General features: G+C 43.2%; 1 protein-coding gene across 1 annotated transcript in view; it reads left to right on the top strand.

The window, feature by feature from the left end:
• EGFLAM (EGF like, fibronectin type III and laminin G domains) overlaps positions 1–12,124 on the top strand; it is a 161,598-nt gene that overhangs the window by 84,519 nt on the left and 64,955 nt on the right. Inside the window, exon 7 of the mRNA XM_006207672.4 lies at positions 2,198–2,364. Coding sequence (XP_006207734.2) covers positions 2,198–2,364 — 167 coding nt within the window. The remainder of the gene's footprint in view (positions 1–2,197; positions 2,365–12,124) is intronic.

Below are 12,124 nucleotides of genomic sequence, written 5' to 3'. Positions count from 1 at the left end.
TTACCAGTCCTTTCCTCTATAAATGCCACAGGGGAAGCTTAGGAAAGGATAACTGGAGACCTTTATCTAAAGATCACATCTTTTCTGACTTTACTGTTAGGAATCCCCTGTGGTTTTCCTCTGTGAAGTTATTTTGTTCTAATTTGAGTTTATAAATGTGTTTCCTTCCACTCATTGCAGTTTTCTCTTTGATGACAAAGTTAGTTTACATGGAGAAGTCCATCTTTAGGGAAAGGATACCAAGAGAGAGAAATGAGCCTTGCTTCCTCCAGTGGACTTGCCCTGTGACCTCTGCTTCTCCAAACATGTGAATTCTCATGAGATACGGGCCCCATAAACTCCTTGGCACCATGGTGAGCCCACGGAAGCATCTTTTACTGGGCTTTAATTAAGGATTCCGTCTAGTTTTCAACAATTCTTGTTAATGAAAAACTAGGCAAGAACATATTAGAGGTATCTGTGTACTGTCCAGGCGTCTCCTTTTGGCAAAATTAATCTCATTTCCTTGCTTAGTAAGTTGTTCATAAAGGACAAACATCAGTCTTTTTTTGCTTCCTGCCTTCCTCTAAATATCTGTGAGCATATTTAAGAATAAAGGAACTGAGAAGTGGTTGGGGAGCAAACTAAGGGATGGAATCTAGAACCCCAACCACTATCAGCCCAGTTTTTTATTCGGCATCAAGGATCTTCTTAATCTATCCTTTCTTCATCAAACCAAGTTGGCCTCACCATTTATCAGCTGTGTGACCTCAGGCAAGTTACTTACCCATTCTGTGCCTTAGTTCCCTCTTTAAAGGAAGGGGAGATATTATAGTATCTATTGCATAGGGTAATTGTGAGAAGAAAATGAGTTAAAGTACTAGAACAGTGCTCAATACTTTGCATGAACTTGATGAATAATGGCTACGACTAGCTATTAACACAAAATCTCTACTCCAGGTAGGCCATTTACCCTGTCCCCTAGCCATGCACAAACATTCCCAAATTTCATCTTGCATTCTTGTTACCCAGAAAGCTCTCTGTTCACCCTCCAATCAGGAAGTCCGTATAGAGCAACACTGTCCAATGGAAAATGTAAGCCTATATGAGATTTTAAGTTTTTTAACAGGGCCCTTTAAAAGGTGATAAGAAACAAGTAAAATTAATTTTAATAATCGGTATATTTAACCCACTGAATCCAAAATATTATCATTTCAACATGTAATCAATATAAATATTCCTGAGATAATATAAGCTCTAAAAAGAATCCACTGTACATTTTATACTTACAGCACATCCCAGTTCAGACGAGCCGCGTTTCAAGCAGTGAGTAGCTCTATTGCATTGAACACACAGGTGTAGAGTAAGCAGGTGGCCGAGGGTTGCTACCAGCCCTGTGGGTGGGAAAGCCACATTGAATGTTTACAGTGTGATGCCAGGCACGGTGCTGGGGATACAGCGCTCATTTCTCCTCTAGGACAGCCCTCTTAGGTAGGTATTTTTATCACCCCCATTTTACAGATGAGAAACTAGAGACCTAAAGAATTGAAAGAGCAGCTAGTAAGGAGTAGAGGCGGAATTTGGACGGCTTAGTCCAGCTCCAGCATTCATTCCCTTACCCTAGGAATGTTGCCCCTCCCCACCCCAGAAGGAGGCTCTAAGTGAAGGTCTGGAGTCTCCATAGAGTTCTCGGGAAAACGTGCGAACATTTGGCAAGTCGGCACAGTTGCACAATTTTGTTGAGTGAGAACGGCCATGAACAGAATCTTCCTGGGTTTTCCCATGGCAGTTCATGCAATTAGCCACCCTATAAAATTTATATTTGTTTGTTTTGTGAACAGATTGTGACTAGATGGAATCTGTGCTCTCCTGACCTGTGGGAATGGGGACTGTCAGGGGAAGGCGTGTTTACGAAACATCTGGAAGGCAGAGTCCTTGCAAATAAACTCCTATTTGGGGATCTTTTCACCATGAAAGTGGGTGATCTTGAAGCCATGGCCCTAAAAATGATCTGCTTGTTTTTATTAGCAAGGACTTAAAAATGATGACCTATGATTTAAAATCAGAGTGACTTTTAGATAGAAGATGTTCACTCATTTTTCTAAGTATTGCTCCCAGAGTTCAAACGCTGTTACTTTACACAGCCCGCAAGCTTTCCTTTGCTCTGCTGTTCCGGAACTACTGCTTCTTGTTCTGTTTTTGTTTTTAATCAATAAAGGCCAGATTTCGACAAGAGTTGGACCTTAATCCAAGAGCAGATCCAGATGGACTCCATGGTTATCAAGGGCCTTGATCCGGATACCAACTACCAGTTTGCTGTTAGGGCCGTGAATCCCCACGGCCCCAGCCCCCGCAGCCAGCCCAGCGACACCATCCGAACCACCCGTGAGTACCACGGCCCTTCTGAAGGACAGAAGTAGCCGCGACGCTGGGGTTGTGTCCTGAGGACCCACTTGACCGAGGTTTCTTAGCGCCCCGCAGAAGGGCAGCCTTTCCTGCTGTGGTTTTCCCAGCCCTTTGGATGTTAGAGGCGCTCAACAGGGACAGGCTGTTTCTGTGTACAGGAGGTCAGCAGAAGATTTATTTTTGCATTATCCTGAGGGAGTTTGAGGTCAGTTTTCTTTCATGAGTGCAAAACAGACCACATAAGGATATGGTGTGCCTTCGCGCCACCCTCTTTTCATTTAATGGAAAAAAAAAAGGATTCATCTCAGAATCATAGAAGGAAAAAAAACTCTTCGGGAGTCAGTCTTCACCGACAAATCAAGGACGCTCAAGTAAAATCAGCCTCTCTGAAGGATGGTCAGGGAGAATCCAAGCTGCTAGCGTGCTGATATGTAGCTGGGGGTCTGGCGGATGGCTTAGGTTCCCGTGCGTCACAGCGCCCTCTCTGGGGGCTGGCGGGAACTTGGACCAGTACATCAGATCACCCGGGGATTCTGTGAAGAGTCGGATTCTGATTATGGTCTCAGGTTTCAGAAGCTCCCACATGATTCAAGAACCACATTTAGATTTCTTAGACCACCTTGCCAATCTGCCTTAGAAATCTTTGTCTTATGGAAGTAGGGAGTACATTCACATAAACCCAGGACCCTCTGTAGTGCGGAGATCTCAGAACGGAGCCATTGGCACATTTTTTGTTTGAAGACTGTAATCTTTTCAGTTTTACCGATAAATTCCGCCAGGTTCTTGTGTCTGAAGAGCCCTCCTGCCGTCCCTGGGTCCTCTTTGCCTGGGAAAGGAGCTCAGAAAAGAAGCCTGATTAGCACTGTCAGAGGCCTTCCCTTGGCCAGCACGGAGCCCTGTTTTTATTGGTTAGTTGATCTGAGTAAACTCCTCCCCTCTCCTCACACAACACCCGCAGCTGACTTTGAATGGTAGGCCTCCGTCCCTTAGATGGAATTGCTGGGAGATACGGGGATACGGCATGGTCACACCACACACACACATACCCGTACATACACAGTGACAATGGTCCCTCGGCAACTGTTTCACTGCTTTTATTTAGAATTTAGGAACTAAAACTCCCCAGTTAGGTGGCAAAGGATGGAGCTCCTCCTTTCTAGAAAAAATGGTAACAATTTGTTTCAGATTGAAAGAGGGCCTCCTTCTCCTCTAGCTGGATGAGATCCGTACGGTATTCTTTGGCTAAACTTTGTGTTGTGTGGTCAGAAATCAGGGCAGCAGTAGGGGAGGCAGTCCTCAGGGTCTGACTGTTTTTGGAAACATGCAGTTTGTCCTTTTGCTTTATAAACTCTGCAGGCAGAGTTATGTTCCCACCCACCCTTCCCCAGCATCGAGCTCCTCTGCCCCCATCCTGTGAGCTGGCCCGTGCTCACTTACCTCATATCCTTTAGGGTCTCCTCCACAGAGGCAAGAAAGTCGGAGGAGGAGCTATCACTACTCAGCTGGTCCTGGATGTGGGTGTGGAGACTGGAGTCAGGGGAGGGGGCCTCGGGAGAAGCATCTCTTGAACTTTTTCTTTTTAAAGTGAAACACTACTCTGGTCTTGGAGTTTCTGATAATTATTTCCCCATTGGTGGATGCCAGCTTTGTGAATTAAGTGGAATAAGGTATGTGAAAATTCTTAACAGATACAGAACATTTCATTGCAACAGGTCTCTTATGTGAAGTAAAATTTTACCATTTTGAAGTAATTGTGTGCAGGGGATGTGGCCAATTCAGTGAAAACTCTCAATTATGAAATGTTCTGAAATAAATACAATTTAACTGTTTTACATCCATACTGTTACTCAAATCAGGATAACAGAAACCAAATTTATTAGATGGCTGGTTTCTTAAATATATAAGCATGTGCTGTCATTGGTACTTCAATTGTAATTTTTTTTTTGTCATGATCGTTTCTAATGTTTTAGAAAACCCTGTATTCTGGCACATTTCACATTTCTTATTCTGCTATTTGTCTAGATGATTATTTTACCTCCCAAACCTGCTTTTCAATATGTAAAAATTCCTACTTATCAAATAGCCCTTATCAGAATTATAGTAAATTCTAAATATCAGAGCTACCATTGGGAAAACCTCCCATGAGTGGGCACTGCCCTGAGTGCTTACCTGGAAACCCCCATTATTAATCCTGGCAAAAACCCTGGGCTGAAGGAATAGTCTCCCACTTTATTGATTTTAAAAATTGAGTCTTTGAAAGGTTACATATTTTGCCAGGAGTAATAGTTGTAAAGGCAGGATCTGAACTCAGGTTTGGCTGACCGCTAAACCACTTCCCTGAGTGGGATTCAAATTAAAGAAGGTTCTTATTCTTCTATTGTGAAGTAGCATGTGAAAGGTAAGGTCAGCAGTTAAAGTACAGGGGGCCGTCCTTGGAGAATCCATGGGCTCAGGAAGTTCTGACAGCACAGGACAAATCTCTAATAATTTTTATTTTTCTTTTCAAACCTGTGAGGTTGTATTGTACATGGGAAAAGGCAAATAAACATACAAGGTAGACACTAAATTCTACTGGTAAACATCGGTACAGCCCTGGGAGTTTATAGCCAGCAGCCCTTGTGCTGGGTTAGACCCAAGCCAGGCCAGTTGTTAAATATTTTGAATGCTGCCCTGAAGAAATTTGTGAGGCTAGTGTTTCCACATGTTGGGTTTCCCCTCTCTCGTTGCTTCCACTCCTCCCCGCTTCCAGGCCCTTTCTACGTGGGTTCCTTGATTCATGCCCACTTTGCTTCCTGAACAGCGAACCTCATAATAGACATTCAGGTTGACAACCCATGCGCAGAGGGCCCAGTGGGAACCCTTAGAGCCCACCCTGGACACCACCAGTCACTGGGCTCCTCTGTTGCCTGTTTCAGGCCTGTATCTACCTCCTTTCATTAAAAAAAAAAAAAAAACCCATCACAAAGCATTGACTTCGCACAGACCTATTAATACAAGACTCTGTTAGCAGCTTAGTTGTTCAGTTGGGACAACTGGTTGACCTCAGGTGCTCTTGTGAGGTAGTTACTGAAAGCCAGGGCCCAGAGACCTTATCTGCTGCTGAGCCTGTGTGAGGAGGGGTGAGGGCTCAATGTCCACATCTGACCTCAGTCCCACAACATTACAACTAGAACGGGAAGGGAAAATTAAGATGTTTTAGTGTCCATGTTCCCTAATGAGAAACAGGTCATTTCAGACCTTAAATAATAAAGACATTACCAGGTATTTACTTCCATTTTCTCAGCAGGGACTTTCCATAAATATTAATGCCTGTTCTGTTCTCTAAGGAAGTATAAAGAAGACAAAGATCATGACTCCTCACTCTTTATCCTGTCCTACTGTACTTCTTTCCTTCAAGAAAGAAATACCAAAAACATTATAATTTGCCTGTTATTCTATGGCATGCTTTTCCCCCTGTGATTGATCTTATAAATTAGCCAATCAGAGCAGGGGGCTCTGTGGAGTGTCATGGACACAGGTACACGTGTGGCTTTGTAATAAGACGTGTATTTGCCCTGTCTGGTGGTCACTTCTCTGGGACCCAAGCTTAGTTTGAAGAAAGATGGAACAAGTAATAAAGGACATGAACTATAAATAATAGAAGTGGCCGAAGTCAGAAAGTCATGTGTTTTCTTTTTTCCCCCCAAAGACAAATGAAATGAAATGAAAAATCACTCATATGTGTGACCAACTCTAGGCTTATATAACCTTCCCTGGGAACCGAGCTTGGTCCTACCACCCAAAACCATTTAATTTCTCATGTTCTGTTCTCCTGATATAGGCAGAGAAAGAACCAATAAGTTTTTCACTGCAGTGAAATTGGTATCCTCAGGGCGGTCCCCAGTAGAAGGTGTCCTTTTGTTCCCAGCGAAAGTCATTTTGCTCCTTTCTGCCCTGGGGGCTTTTGCACCTTCTGTTTCCTCTGCTTGGAACTCTCTTTCTCACCAGATCTTTTCATGACCCCTTGATCACCTCCCCACTTCTTCTTTTAGACCATAGCTCAGATGTCAGTCCCCCAGACAGGCTCCCCTAAACTCCACACACTGTTTCCTCGGCCCCATTCCCTGCTTCTCTAGAGCCCTCTTACTGCTTGAAGCTATTAGTTATCTGTCTCCCCCTCCAGGATAAGCTCCATAGTGGAGTCGGAATGATTCATTCAGGGCTGCGTTCCCAACACCCTGTACAAAGCAGGCTTTCAATAAGTACTGATCAAGTGACTGAATGTGACTTCACAAGCTAAGGGCCTGTGATGACTATGGAGCCTGGGTAGCTCGCTGCTGCCACTGTCTGGGAAATTCAAAGAGAAGATGCAGTGAGAAAGCTAGTCTGGAAACCCACCAGGCAGAGAGTGGGTTTTCTACAGGCAAGATTCATAGGCAGAGTTGAACTCCCAGAATTGCAATGAGACACAAATAAGAAAAAAGTAGAGTTTCAAGGGAGGAAGGAAGGAAGGAAGGGAAGGAGGGAGAAAGCAAACCCAGAGAGTTTAAGTTCAAGGCAATAAGGATGGAAAGGAGGCCTTTGAGAGAGATTTCAGTGATCAGAAGAATACCATTTGCTGTTAAAGGAGGTGAGGAAGTGAGAGACATTTCCCATCTCTTTCAAATCAAACCCTCATTTTACTCCTGTGTTCTTTCTTGATCATTAGAATAAGCTTTAACATTTCTATGCTAAATTAGAGTACATTTTCTCCCTGGTCCTCGTAAGTCTGCTTCTGGTCTCGGGTCCTCAGAGATTGGGTATAGAGGAGTGAGAGACACTTCGTTTGGGTTTGGTGTTTGTCATGCCCTACTCCCCGCAATCCGTTTTCTTCAACAGTTTCAGAAACTTCCTCTGAGCTGAGACAACCCACTCTGGTCCCAATCAATCAAATTTCTTCAGCAAACCTGATTCCATATGTTCCTCGCCTCCCCTGCCACCCCATCTCACTTTTCTTGTCTCTACCGTCCTGCTTACTCGGACGTTGCTTTGTTCAGCTGTTGCTGGGTGCGTGTCTGTTTATGCCCTTGGTCACCCAAGTGTCTATTTGTGAATCTGGCTTTTGCTCAGTTTTGCTTTGAGATTTGGGCCCTTGTTTTTAATTGCCTGACTGTCTCCCCAGAGACCAGCTCAGCATGCTAGGGCTCCTAGGTACATGTTCTCATATATGTAGTCGCAAAATAGATTTCGTTTACCCCCAGTCACTAATAAAGTCTCCTATTTGGTAGCAGTGCCCTGAATTGGCTACAGCAGTGAGCAGAGGGGAAGCAGGTGGGAGCTGGAGGCAGTGGCATCCCTGGGGGAGAGGGCAGAAGCATTCAGGAAGGAACTGGAAGTAGCTTCTTCCAAAATCCTTCTAGCAACTCCCGTACAACCTGCTACCTCTTTTGGCAAATGCCTATAAATATAAAGTCCTCACAACCCTTGAAAGCTCCTCACTGCTCCCCAACACTGTACCTTTGGCCAGAGCAAATCTGGCAGCCATATCTGGGTCCAAGGGCCAGGAGAACTGTCCTCTTATTACATTGCTGTAAGACCTTCTTGAGAAAGTCACAATCTCTCTGGGTCTCAGTGTCCTCATCTCTAAAATGGGTACAATAATGTCTGAGACGTAGTATTTTCTACTTTTCAAGATTATTTTGAGGAAATCCCTGTGAAACAGATTATGACATCTGCCCACTTTTCAAGATGAAGGAGGTTTTAAAAAATTTTGTTGTTGTTTGTTTGTTTGGGGGGGTAATTAAGTTTATTTACTTTTCTAATGGAGTTACTGGGGATTGAACCTAGGACCTCGTGCATGCTGAGCACACACTCTACCACTGAGCTATACCCTCCCCACTGAAAGAGATGTCTACACCAGTTTCCTCCACGCATAAATCCCGAAGGATGGAGTAACTGACCTGGGTGACCACCAGCCGCTCAGTTGCTTTTTCTTTATGACTCAGTGCCCTGAGCTGTGCTCTTGGGACTCAAAGCCATTAGAATGTCAGATTTCAGAAACCAAGGGTCAGGAGCAAAAAGTTTCCAGACAGAAGTGGAAGATCAGAAGTGACCAGGGTTACTGTTTGATTAGGTTAAATAGAATCATTAGAATGGGTTTTAATTGGTTGGTTGGTTGGTTGGTTAGTTTTAAAAGACTGCAGACTTAGAAGACATCAGAGAATTAAAACTGCAAGCCACAATGAACTATGCTAACAGCAAAATTTCATCTCTCATCACTCAAGCATATTCTGAATTCAGACAAAGAGGGAAAAAAGCAAAAAAATTCCAGAAAGTTTTAGAACTATACCTCTAGTTTTTATTTGTTTGATTTTAACTTTCTAAAAGTTAAAAATTTATTTAGACAGGGTCAGCAAATTTTTCTGGAGAGGGCAAGGTAGTAAATATTTTGCGACTTTTGGGTCACCTTTGCTGTTGTAGCCTGAAAGCAGCCGTTGACAATAACTAATGTGTGTGACTGTGTTCCAATAATCCATGGACGCAGAAATTTGAATTTCATATTGTTTCTATGTATCACAAGGAATTATTCCTTTTTAAACATTTTTATCAGCCATTTAAGAATGTAAAAACCGTTTGTAACTTGTGTACTGTTAAAAACGATTAAATATGACAGTTTAGGTGATACAAACTTAACATTTCATGATGTAGGCAGTCTCCATTCTCAGAGGTCTAGAGGACTGCAAAATGGGGCGGGAGGTGGGAAGCTTTTATAGGGTAAAGCATGAAGAACAAAGAAGAGGAAAGTGAAAAATGAATGGGGGAGAAGGAAATAAGTACAGAGTTCAAGGTTGGCTTGACGTTTAGGGATTGGCTGACTGGATACAGAAAGACCTTGAAGATGTTGCTGGCTCAGTTCCAGAGCACCACAATAAAGCGAGTATCACAGTAAAGCAAGTTACAAGAGCTTTTTGCTTTCGCAGTGCTTATAAAAGTTTTGTCTGCACTATACTGTAGCCTATTAAGTATGCAAGGGCATTATCTCCTAAAAACCAATTTACTTACCTTAATTTAAAAATTTCTCATTGCTACAAACTCCTAACCATTATCCAAGTCTTCGGTGAGCCGTACTCTTTTTGCTGGTGAAGGGTCTTGTCTCAGTGTTGGTGGTTGCTGACTGATCGGGATGCTGGTTGCTGAAGGCTGAAATGGCTGTGGCAGTTTCTTTAAGAGAGCAAGGAAGTTTGCCGCTTCGATTGAGGTTTCCTTTCACAAACGATTTCTCTGCAGCATGCATTGCTGTTTGATGGCATTGTACCCACAGCAGAACTTCTTTCAAAACTGGAGCCAATCCTGTCAAGTCCTGCTCTACTTTATTGGCTAAGTTTATGTAATATTTTAAATTCTTTGTTGTCATTCCAACAATTTTGACAGCGTCTTCACCAGGAGCAGATTCCATCTCAAGAAACCACTTTCTTTGTTCATCTATAAGAAGCAACTCCTCACCTGTTCAAGTTTCATTATGAGGTTGTGGCAATTCAGCCACATCTTCAGGCTCCACTTCTAACCTCTAGCTTCTTGCTATTTCCACCGCATCTGCAATGATTCCTTTCACTGAAGTTTTGAACCCCTGAAAGTCATCCATAAGGACTGGAATCAGCTTCTTTCTAACTCCTGTGAATATTGATATTTTTACCTTGTCCCATGAATCATGAATGGCATCTCAATTGGAGAATTCTTTCCAGAAGGTTTTCAATTGACCTTGCCCAGATCCATCAGAGGAATCACGCTCGATGGCAGCTATAGCCTTACGACATGTGTTTCTTAAATAGTAAGCCTTGAAAGTCAAAATTACTCCTTGATCCATGGACTACAGATGGCTGTTGTGTTAGCAGCATGAAAACAACATGAATCTCATTGTCCAGCTCCATCAGAGCTCTTGGGTGAGCAGGTGAATTGTCAATGAGCAGTAATATTTTGAAAGGAGTCTTTTCCTGAGCAGTAGGTCTCAACAGTGGGCTTAAAATATTCAGTAAATCATGTTGTCAACAGATGTGCTGTCATCCAAGCTTTGTTGTTTCATTTCTAGAGCACAGGCAGAGTAGCTTTACCATAATTGTTAAAGGCCCTAGGATTTCTGGAATGGTAAATGAACATTGGCCTCAACTTCAAGTCACCAGCTGCATTACCCCTAACAAGGGAGTCAGCCTGTCCTGTAAAGCTTTGAGGCCACGCATTGACTTCTCCTCTCTAGCTATGAAATTCCTAGAGGACATCTTCTTCCAATAGAAGGCTGTTTCATCTACATTGGAAATCTGTTGTGTAGCGTAGTCACCTTCAGTAATTAGCTCAGCTAGATCTTCTGGAAACCTCGCTGCAGCTTCTACATCAGCACTTGCTGCTTCCCCTCACACCTTGTAGAGAAAGCTTCTTTTTCCTTAAACCTCATGAACCAAACTCTGCTGGCTTCAAAGTTTTCTTCTGCAGCTTCCTCACTTCCTGTCTTGTCCTGGATTAGGCTTTGGTTTAAGGGAAAGTTACGGCCAGTTTGATCTTCTCTCCAGACCACTAAAACTTTCTCCATATCAGTAATAAGGCTGTTTTGCTTAATCATTCATGTGTTCACGGGAGCAGCATTTTTAGTTTCCATCCTTTCCTCTGATTCACAACTTGGTGAACTGTTTGGTGCAAGAGGCCTAATTTTTGGCCTCTCTCGGCTTTCACCATGTCTTCTTCACTAAACTTAATCATTTCTAGCTTTTGACTTAAAGGGAAAGACCTGTGACTTTTCTTTCACTTGAACACTTAGAGGCCGTTGTTAGATTATTAATTGTCCTACTTTCAATACTGTTGTGTCCTAGTGAATAGGGAGGACCCAGGAGAGGGGAGAGAGATGGGGAAACAGCTGGTCAGTGGAGCAGTCAGAACACGGATGAAATTTATCAGTTCAGTTCGCTGTCTTACATGGGCGCAGTTCAAGGCGCCCCCAAACGATTAACAGTAGTAACATCAGAGATCACTGATCACCATAACAAGTATAATAATAATGAAAAGAGCTTGAAATATTGCAAGATTTACCAAAATGTGACACAGCGATTCGAAGTGGGCAAAGTGGTGCCAATACACTTGCTCGATGCAGTTTCCACAGACCTTCACTTTGTGAAAAACAACGCAGTGTCTGAGCAGGGCAGAAAAGTGAAGCCCAGGAAAACAAGGTGTGCCTGGAGATTGTATTTTTGGTCAAGCAGCACATTTTGGGGAGCATGAAAGTCATCTGAGTTTTGGTTTACTGATGTGGTCCCCTGGCAGAAGTGGCTTCATTGTGGGCCTCGAAATTTATTTCCACGGTATAAAAACAGGTGGGTCCAGATTTGGCCCATGGGACATAGTTTGCTGACCTCTGCAGTCTGTTGCTGGGGTTTTCTCCCCACATTTTAGGAGATTCTCCAGGAAGTTTGGGGACTCCTCTCTTTGATAGCAATTTGGTCCAAATTGGCAGGAATCAATTCATTGTGCAGCCTGAGGAAATTGTCCCCTTGATAGAAATCCTTGCACTTTAAATGCTCACATGAATGTTCTGAAGTAAATAAGAGACCTGGAGAGCCTGTGGCTTAACTATATTCAGACAGGTCTGTGCTGAGAGAGAGACAGACAGGCAGACAGACAGTGCTGAGAAACAGGCTTTGCTTGGCATTTGCTTCAGGAGCTTAGGATAGGGCTATACATTGGTGCATTTCGTGGATTTGTAAATCTTTTGAATGTAAGACAAAACAGCGAGCAGGAG

The sequence above is a fragment of the Vicugna pacos genome, chromosome 3 (genome assembly GCF_048564905.1).
Source record: "Vicugna pacos chromosome 3, VicPac4, whole genome shotgun sequence".
Taxonomy (NCBI): domain Eukaryota; kingdom Metazoa; phylum Chordata; class Mammalia; order Artiodactyla; family Camelidae; genus Vicugna; species Vicugna pacos.
The sequence above is the reverse complement of the archived record's forward strand: the minus strand, read 5'-3'. Positions and strand labels throughout refer to the sequence as shown.